At 35.7% G+C, this 19,862-nt stretch overlaps 1 protein-coding gene across 4 annotated transcripts in view; it reads right to left on the bottom strand.

The window, feature by feature from the left end:
* Chn1 (chimerin 1) overlaps positions 1 to 19,862 on the bottom strand; it is a 187,412-nt gene that overhangs the window by 61,625 nt on the left and 105,925 nt on the right. For 3 of the 4 annotated variants that reach the window (XM_063259331.1, XM_063259332.1, XM_063259333.1), the window contains one exon: positions 6,840 to 7,128. In XM_063259331.1, the coding sequence (XP_063115401.1) occupies positions 6,840 to 7,128 (289 nt within the window). Of the gene's footprint in view, positions 1 to 4,789; positions 4,814 to 6,839; positions 7,129 to 19,862 lie in introns of those variants that run through there. The other variant, XM_003478582.5, reaches the window with a different exon arrangement.

Here is a 19,862-nt window from a genome sequence, read left to right on the forward strand (position 1 = left end):
ATAAAATTTAATAATTTAAATTAGGTCATCAGCAAACCTATAGCATTCAATGAATGTTTGCTGAATGATTTTTAGAAGCTAAAGATATATACACAACTGGGTTGATTCATTCAAGTCACTGATAAACCATAATAAAAATGATATAGCAATACAGTTCCCTTAGAACGGTATGCTGGACGGACTGTTTCTGGGATTCCCATGAATAATAAAATTCCTGGATGTTGCAGTCTTTTATATGGAATGGTGTCTTATTTGCATACAACCTATGTTCAACTTCCAGTATACTATCGTCTCTAGATTTTGCTAATATTGAATTAGTATAAATGCTATGCAAATAGCTGTTACACTATATTCTTTAGGGAACAAAGAAAAGGAAAGTCTGTGTATGTTTATTTCCAGCACATTTAAAAAAATATTTTTGCACAGTTGGGTTAATCTGAAGATGAGGATACACCCACATGGAGGGCTGTCTTTGAAAGAGACATACAAAAGCACGATCAGTAGCCATTTGATTTTTCTGTTATTTCTTTTTAACAGCACAGAATTATTATAATATTTTTGACCAGTTCTAGTGACTTAAAGGAAGCCCCAAGAGAGTTCACATAAAATAAGAGAATAAACAATAAATTAAAAAAGAGGGCACATAAAAATAAATTCTTATAACTTAAGTAAAGGTTCAGGGACATCACTATGACACTGCAATCAGAGAGGTACAAATATTACAGAAAAAAGAAATGATTCCAAGTCAAAGTAGAAAATATGATGAAGTAAACGCATAAAATTCAAATCACAGAATATAAGATTAATGGAAGGATTTACTGTAACTACAGCAATTCTTCTAGAATTCTCATCTTCTGTGAGTAACATGGCAAGGCCAGATTATTGCTTGATAGCCTTATTTTGCTTTGTACCCCCAAAATGGTACTAGCTTCCTAAAGTCACTAGATTCCTGTTTCAAAAAGTTAACTAGATGGAGATTTTGCCATTAATGATTATTTCCCCACCAAAAATAATAAAGACTCCGAAAGAGTAATTGTGAAAAGATTTCTAATAGTTTTCTTTCCAATTCTCAAGTCAGTAATTTGAGTTATTTTCCTTGTTCAATTCACCCACATACAGAATTCTTCCCTTAACTACAGCTGGCTTAAAAAAAGTGCAATTTGGTCTTCTATTGGCCTGGTTCTTTGGAGCTGAGGAACTGATGTATTTATCTTCTATTTTCCTCTTTCCATCTGGTTTTCCCTAATGGTTTTCAATTACTAACCCTTTCTGTAGATGATAAAATAGAAGGACAGATGAGATTCACACAAATAATTTCCTGGGTTCCACTGGAATCTTGCTTAATCATTTTAGAGCATGTGATTTTCCAGTGAGCTTACATTACTGACAGCCATGGAGTCAGGAATACCGATTTGGCTACTTTGGATATATTCTTTAAAAGGTACATTAGCTACTACTTTCATATCACAAAGACAGTTTGGGGGGCTTCAGAGACTTATCTTTGGAATGAACAATGGCCCTTCAGACCCCCCAGGGACATTCTAAGGATCCTGAGTTCATGAAGAGAAAAGTATATAATTATCAAAATCAAGTTGTATTTTTCTCAGTTTCAGGATGGATTTCTAGTAGGGCTTTGGATTCAGCTGAATTCATTATATACATTTATTTGTTCATTCATTTAGTCAGTTAGCTACTGTTTGTAAGTGCATTTTTTTTTTTTTTTTGGTCTTTTTCCTTTTTATCGGTACCAGGAATCAAACTCACAACCGCCTGCTTGCAAGGCAGGTGCTTATGCCGCTGAGCTAAATCCCCAGCCCCGCTACTGTTTGTATAGCTCAAGGTTTCAAGAAATGAAACAACGAGATTAAAGCCTTGAAGTGGGGGTAGAATGCGAAAGTTATAAATTAATTTATGATCCACTACTGGAAAATCAGTTTCTTACCTTCAACTGCATTTTCTGTGTGGGGCTATTGTAGCAGCAAACTCAAACTGAAATGAATCCAACTTAATATTTATTAAACTCTTGTCACCCTTACAGATGATACAGGTAGCCTGCCTCCTGCTCTCAAGATGCTAATGTGTTCATTAAATAGGTAGAATAATGAAATATTAAAGGTAAGTTCTTTGAGACAGGGTTTATATCTTGCACATTTTTTATGCCTCCTAGAGTATTGCAAAGAGGAGATACACAACAGATGCTGAATTAAATGCAATTAATTTTGACAGATGAGTTAGTTTGTGGAGGCTAAATGAGAAATGGGGATATTCCTGTTTTAATTTGTTTAAACTCTTAAGATAAATTCTGAATACCAAGAAGAAATTATTTATGTGGATAGCATATGAAGGACTGTTTAGAAAGTCAAGATGTAAAGGGCAGAGGAAGACAGTGTTGACCCAGCCAGTGTCAAGAAAATAGACAAACTAAAGGGGAAACAAGTTCAACATGGAGTGGAGGTTCAATAAAGTTCAATGACAGGCACAGAAGCAAAAGGCTTGGGTGTGTTTGACAGTGTTTAGAGAAACAAGAGTTAAAATAATGCTTCATACTACAAAGTGAATATCACAGAAAAATGTTTTGCTTTAGTTTTAGTAATCAGAATATTTCCTGATCAAAGAAAAAAAGAAGTATCATATTATTAAAAGAGAAACGACTTCCTTAACAAAGCAATTAGGAGTCTTATGATGTTTTCATGCATGGAAAAAAATGGATCTTGTATACAGAAACCTGCACATGCTGGTTCTAGCTCCGGCTGGGGCCGTAGAGTATACTCAGAACCATGCATGGGTGCCTGGTTGATGGTTGCTTTAATTCCACAGATCAACAACACTTTATGTAATATATATTCAAGGAGGCCTACATTATAAAATGGCACTAAAATTCATAGTCACTATAGCTATGGCATATTCAGACCCCCATGTCAGAGACTGGAGTAAACAGAATTATTGTTAGGACTTGTAGAGGATTATACACCTAATATACATTGACCATACAGGCTGGCAGGGGTCTGGGGTAGCTTAGGGATTTCTCACAGGGACATCTTTAGAGGATAAGCCCGCTATTAGAAATTCTGTGTGAAAGCTGTAGTTGTTCTCATATATTGCTAAATTGATGTTTAATGCAAATCAGTGACCCTGTAATGGTGATAGTTTTCCAAGGGGCTGCATGGAACTGACCCCAGCCTTGAACAACCCACAGTAGAATCCTGGGCATGTCAATTTAATGCAGGCAGACGGAGAATGGATGGTGGGCAGTGTATAAAGGTAGGACTAAGAAAGAACAAGATGATGCTTGGCTAGAAAAAACAGCAATGAAGGTACAAAATCAAGAAATCAACAGTTTTCTACGGATTGCTCAAGGTTACCAATTCCTCTAACATTGTCACTTTTATTCATGATTGAGTTTATATATGGTTTTCTGCTGATTTCCCCAATGTGGTTATGTTAATACATACAATGTGTGTGTATGTATGTATATGTATGTATGTATGTATGTATAAATGCATGTGTGTGTGTGTGTGTGTGTGTATATATATATATATATATATATATATATATATGAGCTACTTTGTGAGAGACTTGCCAATTAGCAGACCAGACTGCCTATTCCCTTTTTGAAGTTACAGGGGATGAAGACTCCTACCATTTTATAGAGGTATTCAAAGAATTCCACTGGTCATGCCAGTTTAGGTTAGGCTCCAACTATATTTGAACTTCAAATTTCACTACATATGTAGTTTAATGACCCCAAAGTAGTTTTTAAAAATTGAAAATTTAAATGTAGAAGATATTCCTTACAAATAAATTAATCTGATACTATTTAAACATTACATTTATTCCAAACTATAGGAGAAGAAAAAATAACATATGTACACTTAGATATACACAGGTTGTTATCTGACTTGTTGAAATTCTATAAAACTGAAATCCTCTTTTGGAGTATTGTGTGCTATCACAAGTAATGAGAGATGGTTTGGGGCAGATGACTAATCCCAAAGCAAACGTACATGATTGTCCCAGGCCCAAAAGAAGGTATCTTAATTATTTTATTGAAAACTTCTCAAAGTGCATTTCATGAAACAGTATTCGCTCAAAATATTCTTAATAGTGATGGGGTAATTCAAATAAGCTTGGGAGAACTCTTGGGGAATCACAATCACATGAGATCATCAATGAAGACATATAGAAAAGTAGTAGGCTTTTTTAAAAAAATAAATTTTTGTCCAACTTATTTCAGTATCTTTGTGATATTTATTAAAATCCTTTGGAATTAATGCTTTGTGGAAAACCACTTATCTTCTTCAAAGTAACTTGAAACCAGACATGACAGATGACAGCCCTCAAGTCATACAGTTAGTGGTAAGCTAAAGACAGATCTTACTGTTCAAGACCTGACTGGGGTGCTTGGTTCAGTACTCTATTGTATCTGTCCTATAACGTACTTGTTTAAAGATCATGGACTATAAAAACTGTATCTTGGTGTTCAAACTCTCCCATTGAAAGTGAGGAAAAAGTAAGTTCATACCTCTCCCATTAAAAGAGAAGTGAAAGCTGTTGACTGTATAGAACACACAAAATCCATTCTGATAGCACAATTAAAATCTAGTCCTTAATTCCAATACCAGTATCCTTTCCACAGCAGCACACTAATGCCTGCAAAACCAATGGCTTCTGCTTTGGATAAAGGAGTCATGGACAAGATGGGCTTCAGCTATTAAGGACTCATTAAAATATTTATTATACTGGGCCAATGGATATTTTAAATCAATTAAACATGATTGTCTTTACTTACAAATGTCATCCACTGTGACAGGGAATCAATGTTTCAAGTTGTTGTACAGGTCATCATCCCTGTCCTGTTGGATGACACCTGTAAATAAAATAAATCTATTTTTGAGTGGATTTTTTTAAAAAGCCAACTAGATTTAAGATGCATGCAGTTTAAAGCAGAGTAATATTTTCAATGATTCTTAATGATGTACTGCTGGAGAAAGATACTTCCCAGTGCCAGCTATTTCACTCTAAAAAGTTACTACTGGTCACAAACACAAGAAAGTCTATGGAATGCACATTGTCTAAGCACAAAAGAAATCCTACTTTGTAAGAGGGACAACCAAAGTCCTTGTGAACTTAAACAACTCAGCTAATGTCAAATAGCTAAGTTATCTTTAGCTCACAGAATTGAAAAGTATACACACAACATAATAAAACAGGCTATTATTAAGTTGACTACTTTGAAAGACTTAAATCTTTTACAAACACTGACTTGGGACATTCTACCACATCTATATAGAATATAATGTCAGTATTAGATATTGAAATACAAGCAGTGTTGAAAAATGCTGTGGCTGGAAAATTCAGCAATGATGAGAAAATGGGAAAGTGACAGTGAAAAGAACAATATTAATATAGCATGCATTTACAATTTCAAATTCTGGTTATTTTCAAACAAGATTTGTGGTTCCTAACAAATGTTAGTATACGAAAGATTGTTTTTTACAAGTTTTCTAACAGTCTATAATTTAAAATGTTGGTTTCTCTGTAGCCATAGAACCAATTTAAATCTGCCAGAACCTAAAATTTAGACTGGACAATGAGTATTTTAAACTTCTATTCTGTACTTAAATACTTCAAAATAACTGAAAATGTCTTAGGATGCTGCCCTGAAGTCATATGGTTGCTATAACATTGCCACAAACTCACATTAAGATCTTATTATATGTCAAGTTCTGCTGAATGTTTTATATCTGCTATTTCATTTAATTTTCAAAACCACTTGATTTTTATTACAACTTGATAAAAAGGACAGAGCACAGAGCTAAGTAACTTTCATGCAACTTTAACTGATGACAGAATCCAAGATAAAACTTGTTGTATTTTATAATCTAGCAATTGAAGATTATTGAAAATGTAAAATGAATTATTATAGTTTGAATTAGAATATATAAAATTCGTGCAACTAAATCTCACACAATATAAAACATCAGCAAATTCTCTTAACTCTTTTTGATGAGGGAGGGAGAGAATGGATAGAGACAACTGTCAAAAGCAAAATAATGTTAAAGTTAAATAATTTAATAAGTTATGATTTTTGATGTTAACCTGAAATACGTCACAATCTAAAACATGAGAACTGACAAACTTGAATTGCTTTTCATAATGAAAGAAAAGTAAATCCTTCTGATTCTTGTTGCATTTATTTATTTATTTATTTTTAAACTTTTCCACTTTATTTTGATATTTTGATGCTGAGGACTAAATCCAGGGCCACTGAGTTAAATCCCTACTTCCTGATTCAATTATTTCTTAACGGTAAGAGATAAATCCCCCTATAACTTAACCAATTCCTAAAACAGTAAGATAGCTATTTAATACTGAATTAAATCCTGTATACTCAAAATATGTTAGTAAATCTTGTTAAACAGAATTATTTCTAGAGTAAATTATCTTTAAGAAAAACAAAAAAGTAATTTTCATAGCTAATGCAACCCTCAATAGCAGTTGACTTTTCTTAAACCACAAATTTCCTAACCGTAAACTACACGCTTGACAAAATCCTTGAACTTTTTTTTTTTTTAAACTAGGGGCCATTTTTCCAACTTATTTTAAAAACTGTGAAGCTGATAAAATAGGAATAATCAGGAGTACAAAATATACCTAACATACGTGAACCAAACAAGAAATAGATACAGGCAAAGATCAGCACCACAGAAACTAGACATCAAGAAAAATGCATTCAGTTTTCAAAGCACTTGTGGAAAAATGAATCTGTTCTACAATAATGGCTTTTTGAAAAGGATCCCAAACAGAGAAAGATAAAGTGTGGTTTCATGGTAGCTTACCCTTTTCTCTGACACCCCATCCTGGCCTGCAGCATCTTTCTCATCCTGTGTCTCTTTCAGGACTCCCATATGTTTTTTGTATGCTGGCTCTCTGTTTAAAGTTGTGTATCCTATGTGCTCATAAATTGGGTTTATCGTCATCTTGGCAATGTATTCTGCTGCCTTGGTTTCAATATAGAGAGTAATCAAGCCATCAGTCACCAGATCGTGGATGGACTCAAAGCGTTTCTCCCCAACAAAGTGCTTTCCATCGTAGTAGAGCCTGAAGTTTCTGGTTTGACTTCCAAATCTGCCTCAATGAAATGGGAAAGATGTTTATAAGAAAAGTAAGTAAGTGAATTTTTCTGAAAACAAAATGAAACAAAAAAATTGGTTTCATTGTGTTTATGTCTCTTTAAGTAAACTATAGCTAATCTTTATGAGTTTCCTTGAATAAAGTTTAACTTTTGAAAACAGAAATGAATTTGTAATAACTAGTTTGGCTGGGGAATAACTAGCCAAACTGAGAAGCGAAAGTTTGTCTTCCTTTCTTTTTAAAACCACTTCATTATGCCTACAGGAAAAATGGGGAAAAAAACCCTCATAGCCTACTAACATACATTCAATATTCAAATGGTCAACTATATGATATATGAACTTTTCATACTGATATTGCTTTTCTACAAGTTGATCAATAAAAAGCATTTAATGTACTACAGACCCCAGCATTCATGTGTTTAATGGAGAAGTCTCATTCAGAACTCACTTGAGTACAAGGCCAGCAATCATTTAAAGTACAGCTGACTCCAGAACATGAGCCAGGTGTGCCAGCCATGGCAGAACCATGAGGCAGGGTGGCACAGAAACATATGTTTGCTATTTCTGGCCACAGACCAAAGACTTGTTCTTCCCTTTTACACAGTAATTCTTCTGTGTCTGCTGGCTAAGTAAGGGCAAGAAGTGTTTGCAACATGGGGCATATAAGTTATCAAACAACAGACTACAGAAATTCTGTTTTCAGTCTTGAGTCATGCTTTAATGATATCCTTTAACAATTGACGAAGAATGGTTTCCTTAGATAATAATTTCAGTATTTTGCTTCCTGCAGCAAACCTCAGAAATGGATCCAAGTTGGCAAGACTGGCATCAATGCCCTTTCAAGAATGGGCACTATCTTTAAAAGTCAATGCCAAAGGGCAACAAGGCTTGCCAGTGTCATAGCTCCTGAAGGTAACTGGGAGGGAGCCTAATTAAAAGCTAAACAAACCAGAAAAGATGCATTTCATTTCACTATTAAAACACACACAGAACAGAAATGAACTATGAAGGCAAATTCTGCTTAAGAAAAACATTAAATGAGATGGTAAACTTTCATGTAATAATATTATTCTGTCCATTCCAAATGGACAGAAGTTGGGCCTTTCTTAATGTGTTCTTTAAAGCAGTAACAAAATATTTTTATAATGATTCAAATAATAGTCTAGAATTTAATAGTCTTCACGTTAGCCCTTCTAACACATAATTTATGTATCTTTTGATTTTTCAGAAGCAATCAAATTGTGATTTACACTGAAGTGAATGACTCATAGAATTACATTTTCATATTCACCATTTTCTAAAGTTAAAGGCAAATTTCTCTCATGTAAATTCATATTAAAATGTAAGTATAAAACTTAGGAAGATAAATTTCTCCACCAAAGTTAAATATTGAAGATCTCAGTTTAATACACTATTTTTAAAAATTTTTGCCAATATATATTATCTGAAATTTACAAAAAATACAAAGCCAAATTTTATGAACTCTTACAATAAACATACATATTATGGCTTATCATTAAGTTCTTTTATATTTCAGTTATATCAAAGGCATTTCTAAGAGGGTTCAGGTCATTTAATCTTGCTGGGGTACAAGATTTGAAGTGGACACTTCTACTGTGGATATAGCCCTCAGAGACTCTCCAAGAAACGGCCCGTCATTGGTCACACACCCGTCTTCTAAAACCCATGAAGTATGAGGAGAGCATGGGGCATGCATGAGAAGGCACTCAGGCCACACAGGGCTTAGAAGTCTGATCCTAGTGCTCTACAGGCCCTGTTCCTGACTTCTTCAGGGAGAGAATTTCTGGCTCCATGTGGGGCGTAGGGCAAAAAAAAAAAAAAAAAAAAGAAAAAAGAAAGAAAGATTAACTTTGCTCTTTTTCCCCCTCTTCAGCCTAGTAACTTTCAAGAGCACCTCGCTATGATTTCCAGTTTCTCCTCACACTGTACTTCATCTCCTACCTGCCAGCACAATCACATTTAAAGCCTTAAGGGAGCTATCAGATTACTAAAATGTCTCATAATGTGGTTTGATTAAAACTTAAACCTCAGAGGACCAGAAAATTAATTTCCATTTGGAATCTTGATTATTTTTTAAAGAAAAACTGCATTATTTTTACTAAAGGAAGTATACATTTTCCTTGGCTATTTTAACTACACTCTTAGGAAGTTACACAAAGAATGACATAATGGCATTGGACATCAGAGACACCTCCACTTCCTTGACCTCATCTGAAAGGCATATTGTATTCTGTAGGATCAGAAGTGAAGAAAGAGGATAGAAAATCTTGGAGAAAAATGGGAATAGATGTATCTATTCCACGAAAAAAAAAAAAAGCCACATAAAGAGAAAGGCCAGATATAAATTACAGAAACAATTCTTCCTTATAAAAGTTTACCGCTGTCAGATTATTTATTCACCAAGTATTTAACAAAATAGCCAGAAACTGTGTTTAGGATTAGGGAGCCGATTCTGAAGTTCTTGTCTGCTTGTAACCCTAATGGGAAACATTTACCATAAAAGCAGATCAAAGTTTGGTATAGTGGCACAGGCTGTAATCCCAGCATTCTGGGAGGCCAAGGAAGGAGGACCATGTTTGAACATACCCTGGGCAATTTAGTGACTCAAAAATAAAAAAGGACTGGAGATGCAGCTCAATGCAAAGACCCTGGTTTAATGTTGGGTACTAGGTGGGGCTTGGAATACAGACAAGAACTGCTGAATTTTTTAAATTTCACCTTTACATTATTTTGAAGTGACTATAAAAATGTAATTTTTCTCTTATATAGAAAATCTATATTTCTGTAAAGTGATTCATGAAACCAAGTGAATCTAGCATTTCCCTCACATAAAAAATAAGGCCTTGCTTGGTAACTCCCTAAGCTACTGCTATGGCCACATACAAAAGCCACTGTCTGCTACTGTCTTGAAATAGGGTTTGTCCAGGAGCAACCAAGTGTGGGTCTTATGGGATTAACAGAAACCTTAGGCTATGGTTTCAGACAAACGTGAATTTAGATTCTAGATCTGTTATTTCCTAGCTGAGTGATTGGGAAAATCATTCTGCAGATTTTGCATCTAAATTAAAAAAAAAGAATGACATCAATTTACCCCATTCTGTGAGAATTGGAACAAGTCAAAGTTAAGTATACAATAAGCTCAATGAATGGTAGTTCTCCTCTCTGTTAGCTTGGGCTCTTACAGAGAATGATAGAATGAGCTATCAAACAAGGAAAGCAGAAAAGATAGCCACTAACGAGGCATGGAAGACTAGGTAATTGGCAACCCTGGCTGTCCAAGAACACCTCAACATTGGTATACTTTTCAGTCAACCCAAAGCAAGGAGAAGTTCTTGGTGAATTTTTCTGCTGGATGCCCCCGAGTAAGTTTGTATTGCATGGTTAAAGAGTGGAGCTAGAGTGTCAAGTAGGAAGGAGAAGCAAGCAAACAGGGTCTTTCCACTGTGCACTACTGTGTGAATTCAACAAAGAGAGGTCAGTAAGTATATTTGCATTGAAAGTAATAGGTCCTGGGACAAATATGGACCTCTAGATAGTACATTTCCACCCCCACTTCTATAGGTGAATTTTGTTTTCCTCTTTTCTCATAATTAGTATCTACCTCCACTTGAATAGCTGTTCAAATCTTAGTGAACATGCTTGAAACTATGTAAGCCTAACTTCTCTAGAATTTAACAAGATGAAAATTCATTTTCTCCAAAGTCATGTTGCAATTAAACAAAATAGAAACATGAGGATAGTATGTTTTGAACTGCTATTGTTGTACATAATTACCACTTTCTAGAAAGCCTATCTTTTCTGCAATGATTCTAGGCTGTGGTTTTCATATATTAAAAAGCTGTTTAATGCTGTGCCCAGTTTCATTCAGACAAATTTCAAAATATGTAATTCTAACATCTTGATTTTAAAAATGAATAAAACCCTTAATATTGTCCTTTGCTATTTAGCAAATAAATCATAATCATAAAAAATTTGAGTCTAAAAGTACAAAATGATGAAAATATTTATAAAAATAGCATGGGGAATGTCACTTTACTTTCTTTAAAACCAAGAATTAGTCTTGATTTGAGGCCAAAGTTAGTTGGAGTGTTTCTTCAAAGGAAACCTCCATATGAACAGATATTTTATGTTGATAAACAGAAAATAAAACATATACAACACACTAAGTTAATAATAAGATGTTAGAAATATTTCCAGCAACCAACTTACAAAAACCATTTATCATAGAGATACATATGTATGTTATTTACGAAGTCAAAGAAGCTGATCAAATAGTGAAATACAAGTATCTCATAAATCTTAAACATACCCTTTAAAATACAAGATAAAATCGAAATAAGAATAAGATGAAGTATTCAACTAAATAGTAAAAAATAAATTTAGTTGGCTAAGGCAGAGAGAGCATGGTTATATACTATTTTAAATGCTTCTTCCATCTAAAACTTTGTTAGAAAATGACCATGTATCTATCCTAAATATCTTATATTTTTATCTTTTTTTGGATTATAAAGTAGACAATTTATTAAAATATATTAACTTATGTCTTTTCCTTGGCAGAATACTTCCAGTGAAGAGGCAAATCCAGTTGCCTATTAAACATGCCAAACTGGCAGCAGGTAGTCCTCAGAAGTGGAACTGACAGAGGATTAGCTGAAGCAGTCAAGTATTCCTCCCACCGTCTCCATCCTGTCCTAGATGTTCCCCCTCCCCACTGTGGGAAATACTATCCTCCAGATAGGATGAATGGGATACTGTGAATCGAGAAGTAATAGGCACAGTTGATGGCAGAAGAGTCATCCTGAAAACTGCGTAATTTGAATACTAACGACAGATCTTCATTTGCTTCACCAATAGGTGAAGTAGGCTTATAACTTTCCAGATAGGAGGATCAATGATTCTTCTCTGGGCAGTCTGATTCACCCAACTGAAAACACTTCAGAGATCATCATTCTGTCTGTAGTTGTTGGGCTTCCCCCAAAGTCAGCCTTTAACTGCTAAATACACTTAAATATGAGCACTCAGTCAAGGTCCACCTGTTCCCTGAGGAAAACATCCACAAAAGATGACTATGGTAAGTAGATACGATTGAACCAAACTAAAGAAAACAATCATGCAGAGATGAACATGCGTATTTTAAAACTATCAATATGTTTTTAAAAAATTCTGTATACAAAAAACACATTTAACTGAAAAGGAAATTCATAGACAAAAGTCAAAGGACAGAAAACAACTGTTCCATGTGACAGGAAACTAGAAAAAAGCAGGGTAACTTGCCCATCAACCACAGAATGAATAAGAAAGATATGGTATACAATGGAAAGCTACTCAGCTATAAAGAAGGATAATTTCGAGGCTCTTGTAGGTAAATGTATGCAACTTGTGATCACGCTCATGGGTAAAATGGTTTGGACTCATACAGGTGAATATGGTATTATCTTGTAGCATAAAAAATTGAAGGCGTTAGTAAGATTCAAAATGTACAATGATATTATGAAAGTGATAGGGGAGGAAATGTCTAAAATGGAAAGGTGGTAACAATTGTTAATTCTCTATTGTTTCGAATTCCTATATTGTTTTGATACTTTTGTTAGGTTTGATCTTACTCTGTCTTGTTCTGTTTGATTGTACTGTGTCTGATGGTATGGGCAGCTATTTTGAAGACAACAGGATATATTATGGTAGCCACTGTTGACTTCCTATTATCTGGTTTTGAAGTCCTGTAACACTTTCATTCTTTTGTTTTCTTTGGTTTTATTTTGTTTTGTTTTGATTTTATTATTTCTGATGTTATGGAAAGCTATTTTGAAGAAAACAAGAGACATTATCATAGTCATTGTTGATTTCCTATTATCTTGTTTTGAAGTCCTGTATCACTTTCATTGTTCTGTTCAGGCTAACTTTATTATGATTTGTTTTGTTTTATTCTCTTTAAAATAAAATTTTAAAAATGTTTCCTATCTCTGTTATTAAGAATTCAGTCAAGAAACACTATGATGTTTTGAAGGAAAGACAGAGTAAATAGAAGGGATATAATTCAAGTAATTCAAGAAAAATTATCATAATGAAAGGACACAAATTTATGCACAAAAACAGGCCCACACCAAAGAGGGTAAACGTAAGAATGTGCTCAAAGAATGGCACAAGAATTGCAAATCAAACCTTCAGATTAGCAACATTTAACAAGGATTTGACAATACAAAGGATCATCAAGGGTACAGAGCAATATACTCTAGTATACCAGTATACTATTCAAGGTTTTACATTATCTAATTATCAGTCAGCTTTCCTGTCTATAGGATACAACATCTGACATATACAACATAAAGATGCAGAATTTTATTTTGGCCTACAACTGAAGGGATTCTGTCCATGGCCAGCTGGTTCCAAGGCAGAAATATTAAAAGAGAATTACAAGGCAGGGCAAAGCTGCAGAGTTCATGGCAGCCAGGAAGCAGAACAGGAGAACAGTGGCAAAGGCACTGTTTATCTCTTCTCAAAAGATAAGTTGACATTTCAGCATCCTTGGGCCTGCCATGGGTAGAGTGCTAATGATTCCTGACACATCCTCAAGGTATTTTTCTTCTTATTCCTGTGAAAAGTACTTGGCTTCTTTGTAATGGTACTGATCTCTTTGGCAGCCACAATTTCTTTGGCTTCTTGACTTTACACATGGTTACTTCTGGGCCAAACTTAAGTTTTTCTAATTTTTCTGTTCTGCCTATTGCCCCTGATCCTCCCTATATACATTGCTAAAAAGCAGTCAGCAGCACTCATGCTATAACCTGAATGTTGAACTGTCTTGAAATTTCCTCTACCAAATTAATTAATCCATCACTCTTAATCTGTCTCCTGCAAAATCTCAGAACATGGCAAATGCAAACAAATTTTCTGCCAAAATGTAAAACACATGCCTTCTACTCCAACTGCCAATGGAGTTTTGTTCCCACCTGAAATCTCTTGAGGTTGGTCCCTTTACTGTCAGAAGATCTTGTTCTGAGTTCTGACTAGCTCTACCTATCAAGCTTTATTTACAGCATTCTAGGCCTTCTCCAGCTCACATCTCCAAGCCTTTCCAAAAGCTTCCCATAATCCCGTTTGAAAGACTTCAAAATCACAAGATCAGGTTCAGTCTTAGCAACAACCCCATTTTCTTGGTACCAAAATCTGTATTAGCTAGTGTTATTTAGAGGAACAGAATTCATTCCACAATTATGGGAAAGATAGCCACATTCATCATTGTGCAGAAAAGATGACTGAAGTCATATTTGTCACCAGTGTGGAGTTTATGCATGGGAAATAAAGTTTCACCAAATGCTTCGGTATGCAAACCAAATTGTTCATGAACAGAAGCACTTATGAGTCAAGGTATTACTGTACAAGTATGCAAGGGGATCTATTAACAGGCCTGCAGAGACAGGAGAGTCCACAATGGCTATCTGTGGGATCAGAGCCAGAGACAGAAGAGCACACACTGGCTGTCTGCACACTGCAAGCCAGAGGGTCCAATAGCTGCTCACCCTAAGAAGATGGAAGTTAAAAAAGTAAGAAGGATCACAAAGATAGAGTGGTAGTCCAAGGCTGAAGGCACGGAATCTCACTGGAGAGCAACCAGCACAAGTTTGGAAGACTGTATTGGAAGACTGAAGAAACTGGAAACTGATATCTTAATGTAACCACTATGATCTAGCCTCTTCCAAAATGTATACACTTCCTTCTTTCTCCTTTTTATTCCATTCAAGCTACAAACCTACTGGTTGATGCCACTCAAATCTGGAATAAGTCTTCCCTCTCAGTGTGCTGGCCTATATGTCAATCACCTATAGATCCACAGAGAACTGTGGTTTACTAAACTGGTAGGTATTTAACTCAAGTTGATATATCAAGATGAACAGTTAAATCTGGTAAAGCTGAATATTTTCACACTCTGACGTAGCAATCCTATTCCTAGGTTAAAGATATCCATATCTCTTGGGCCGGGGATTTAGCTCAGCAGCATAAGCGCCTGCCTGGCAAGCATGAGGTCGTGAGTTCAATCCCAGGTACCACAAAAAACAAAAACCAACAAACAAAAATCAAAAAAGAAAACAAAAAAAACCCTGCAAAGATATCTGTATCTCTAAGCATAGATATACAGATTATAGAGAGGCCACACTGACTCCATGTTGTCCCTGACACATATGGTTGACAGTGTTTTGGTGCAAACTGCAGGTCTTGAAACATCCCCCCCCCCAACCTCACCCCGCCCAAGGTAAAAACATGAGGTCCCCTAAGGACAAGAGGCAAACAAGTTATGTAATCTAAGCACGCGCAATATGAGTTTCTTTGTTCTTTATCTCAATAAAAGCCGCGTGCTTATGCTTGCTGGGCAGCAGCCATTGTGCTGGCCCTTAGTGTGTGTGTCCTTTTACTTTCCCTTTGCTTGCAGAATCTCTACAACAGATAGCTATATCGTTTACATAAGGCATGTGTGATCTGAAAATTGATTCCTAATATATTTTACCCAGGAATAGTATAATTACAAATTTTATTATATATGCATAAATAAAACCTAGGTTATTTATAAATATATATAAACATATATGAAATATAAATTATATCATGTGTATATATGTATATACAAATATGAACACTGTTGCCACAGGTTATTTTTATATTTACATATAAACATACACATACATATAATATTCCCAAATGGATAGTAGTGGAAATTAAATAAAACCGAAAATTTGTGGTTCCTATACTGGGACACCTAGTGTTCTGTGTTTGAAACATCTTCCCACATCATTTTCCCTCTTGAAACTGGCTCACTACTGCCTCTAGGAAAAAGTTCAAATTCTTTAGCCAGCCACGGCACCTTGAGAATTGACTGTTAGTTTCACCTTACCTTTTAAGCACCAGAGTCTCTGGCACAATACTTCGCACATGGTATGCTCCAAGCAAGGGGCTACCGAACAGGATTAATAAGTGGTTTTAATACTTTCCCTAAGTCAGTCAGATATACATAACAATATTTTTAAAAATTATATGGAAGTTACACAGAACTGTCGAAACAATCAGATTACTATAGTTTTGGCATAATATTAAAAGAAGTGATAATTAATATGATATAGTGCTTGTCATTATGGTGACCTATATAATAAAGAATGGCTTCCCATATAGATGATGGGGAATAAATGATAAACTTGTCTAACTGTAGTGAACCATTTACAATTTCTGCTTCAATTTTTCATTTTGCTACTAAACCAGAAAACTCACACTAAATACTGTGCTAAGTCACTACATAAATTTATAATTTTTTTTACAAAATAGCATCATCAGATATTCTACCTTTTAAAAAAATACATTCTGACATGATCAAAATATTACCATTATTGACAGTACAACTAGTTTATTCAAGAACTGGTGATCAGTCCCACTAAATGTTATTATGCTTTTATTTAAAATGTGTCTGTGGCTAGGCTTAATGATGTACTATAACTTAAGCACTCTGGTAAGCAGAGGCAGAGGCAAGTGGTGAGCCCAGTATGGACAATTTAGTGAGACCCTGTTCTAAAAATAAAAAAATAAAAATAAGGGGCCAGGATTTAGCTCAGTGGCTTAAGCACCTGCCTGGCAAGTATAAGGTCATGAGTTCAATCCTTGGTACCAATAAAATAAAATAAAATAAAATATAAAAATAGCTCAAAAAAGGGGTGTATCTGCTACTTCAGAGTACAAAATTCACACTAAAAAAGTCTACAAAAACAAAGAATTACACGAGTGAATGCTTGTAAGGTCCTGCATGTGTATACAACTGTGTGTGCACAAACTTAAACATACATTTTTAAGATTCTTTTATATTATGAAATTTCTATATATGATTTCCATACAATTATATGCTATCACATATGGAATACTATTTAATATTTTTCTCGATAAACCAAGTTCATTTAACATAAAATTTTATTATGTGAATGTGGAACTATTACAGAGGCTACTGTAGTATACTAAATTGACTTTCCTTGCTCCAGAATGCTCTGGTTTCATAGTTTTAAATGTTATTTTTCCTACTTTGTTGTTGTTTTGAAACAGGATCTTATTTTGTAGCCCAGGCTGTCCTTGAACTCAAAGTAATCCTCCTGCTTCAGCCTCCCAAGTACTGAGATTACAGGCCTGTATCACCACACCCAGAAAATTTTCTATTTTTTAATCCACTAGGTTGCAAAAAACCACAAAAGGAATCATTCATGTTTTATGTAAAACTATATTAAACATACTCTCACATGGAATATTAAGCACTCCTTTGGAATAAACACATGAATTTTCTGCACTATTTAGCCACTGACAGGCATTTCTCACTATGTTCAGCTTCAAGGCTGTATTTTGTAGACCTGATATCACTAACACTTTGATTTCCATGAAAATAAGGATACTATTATAAATGAGCAGGAAACAAATCTAAATTTGGCCAAGTATATACCTTATAAATCTAGTACCTAGTGTTCATTAACAATCACCAGACACTACATTTTCATCATTAAAATGTCTTACTTAAAAACCAAGTTATTAAGGCATGATATAGCACATTTAAAGTATACAACGAGTTTTGACAGATACTATTAGCATGATCAGGATCCTAAACCTTTCAAACATCTCTACAAGTTTCCCTACATTCTTTATGCACTTTGTATTCACCTGTTCCTCATATTATTCAACCAATTATCTGCTTACTGTCATAATAATTTTTTATTTTTACTAATGGCATTATACAGAATATATTCTTTTGTGTTCAGATACCTACATTTTTAATACTAAGATTGTCTTGGTTACTTGTCTCTTGTTGCTGAGAAAAAATACTTGATACCCAAAATTAAGGAAGGAAAGTTTATATATCATAGTTTTGGAAGTTTCAATCCATACCCAGCTGGTTCTAAGGCAGGGTAGTGTGACTGTGGGGTAACTGTTCATGGCAGCCACAAGCAACAAGAGCAAAAGCCCAGAAGAGAGGGAAACATGCCTTCTTTCCTCCTTTATCTTGCAGGCTGGCTCTGCCCCTCAGGTGGTGCAGCACTCACACTGCCAATCCCAGCAGTAGACGAAGAACCAATCACAAATGCTATATTAGCTACCTCGATGACTACATAAGGACTGGGGGAGCCACTTAGACACAAACCGTAACATTTCACCCCTGGCCCTCCAAAGACTCATATACATCGTTTACGCAAAACACATTTAGTCCATCTCTAGGAATTGCCAAAGTCCTAACAGTTTCAGCACTGCTGAAAAGTCCAAGTCCCAAGTCTCCTCCAAGATCTAAGGCAAACTCTAAGCTGCAAGCCCATGTACATATAAAAACAAAGTTAAACACTTTCAACATACAATGGCACAAGGTAAACATTACCATTTTCAAAGGGTAAAAATGGGATACAAAGGATCGGGACAAACAGGAAGTCCAAAATCCAGCAGGGCAAACATGAAGTCCTGGAGTTCCATGTACAGTAGTATCTGAAGCAATCTGATTGTGAGCTCCAAAAGGCTTAAGTGACTCCACTCCCACAGTACTTTTGGTGGTTTCAGCTCCCAGGGCTTCTCTCTTGGGCTGGCTATGCTCTCTCCTTGTGTCTTTCCTTAGAGGATCCATGCTCCTGGCTTTCCCAAATTTTTGGGTTCTCTATTACCTCTTTGGCTTCACACACTGCCCTCTCAAGGGCATACTGCTTGGCCTCCCAGGCCTTCTGAAATCTGGGTGGAAGCTGCCTTAACCTCAGAACTCATGCATTCTCCATGCACCTAAAACCAGTGCCACATGGATGATGCCAAGGGTCTGCTGCAAGCTAGAGTAGTAGTCAAGGTTTCCTCTCTCTTGGTTGTAGAGGTTGAGTGCCTGGAATGCTGAGCTCTCTCAATCTGAGTGTGAGGAACAGCTTCTCCATGTTGCCGCCATGGTGAACCTGGTATGGACACTGCCATTTTGGAACTTCACATGGCCTCTGCTGCCATTCTGGAACAAGGCGCAGCTTTGTTCTCTGAGCAAAGTCTTTCACTTGTGGCAGTTTGAGGCTGCAAAAGGTGAAGACCTGCCTCTTCCTGGGATGGTGGTCCCAGGCCATCTTTTTTATTTCTCTGTTCCTTCTCAGCAATAGAGATCTCAGCTCCATCTTCAAAGTCTACAGTTTTACTGGAGCTTTCTTTGTGGCCAAACACAACATTCTAAATCATCCTGATGGGCTTTTTGCTCTTGAATAGCAACATAAATCTGGCAAAAAGCCTCCAATAATAGCCATGCCACCGCTTCAACATTTGATTGCCTTGAAATTTCTTTGGCCACATTAATCAGTCCACTATCCTTAATCTTAGTCTCTTTCCTATTTGCTCTGCACACAAGCAAAATGAAGACTAACTTTCCGCTGAGCCATAACATACATCATGTAGAGTCCAAGAACCAATGCAGTTCTTCCTACCAGTAGAAACCTTCCGAGCCTGGTCTTTACCAGCAGGCCTTTTATCAGCCTGCTGGTCTGAGTTCTGACCAGAATCTCCCCTACAGAACAGCTTAAGTTGTTCCAGCTCTATGCATTCAGATGCCCTCTCTGAACCTTTCCAAACTCTTCCCACGAGATATTCCAAAAGATTTTTGAACCACAATAGTCAGGTACAGTCACAGCAACAACCCCACTCTGCTAGTACCAAATTCTGCCTTGGTTACTTGCCTCTCATTGCTAAGTC

The sequence above is a fragment of the Cavia porcellus genome, unplaced genomic scaffold (assembly GCF_034190915.1).
Source record: "Cavia porcellus strain 051 isolate PalLab524CR breed Dunkin Hartley unplaced genomic scaffold, mCavPor4.1 scaffold_12, whole genome shotgun sequence".
Classification (NCBI taxonomy): domain Eukaryota; kingdom Metazoa; phylum Chordata; class Mammalia; order Rodentia; family Caviidae; genus Cavia; species Cavia porcellus.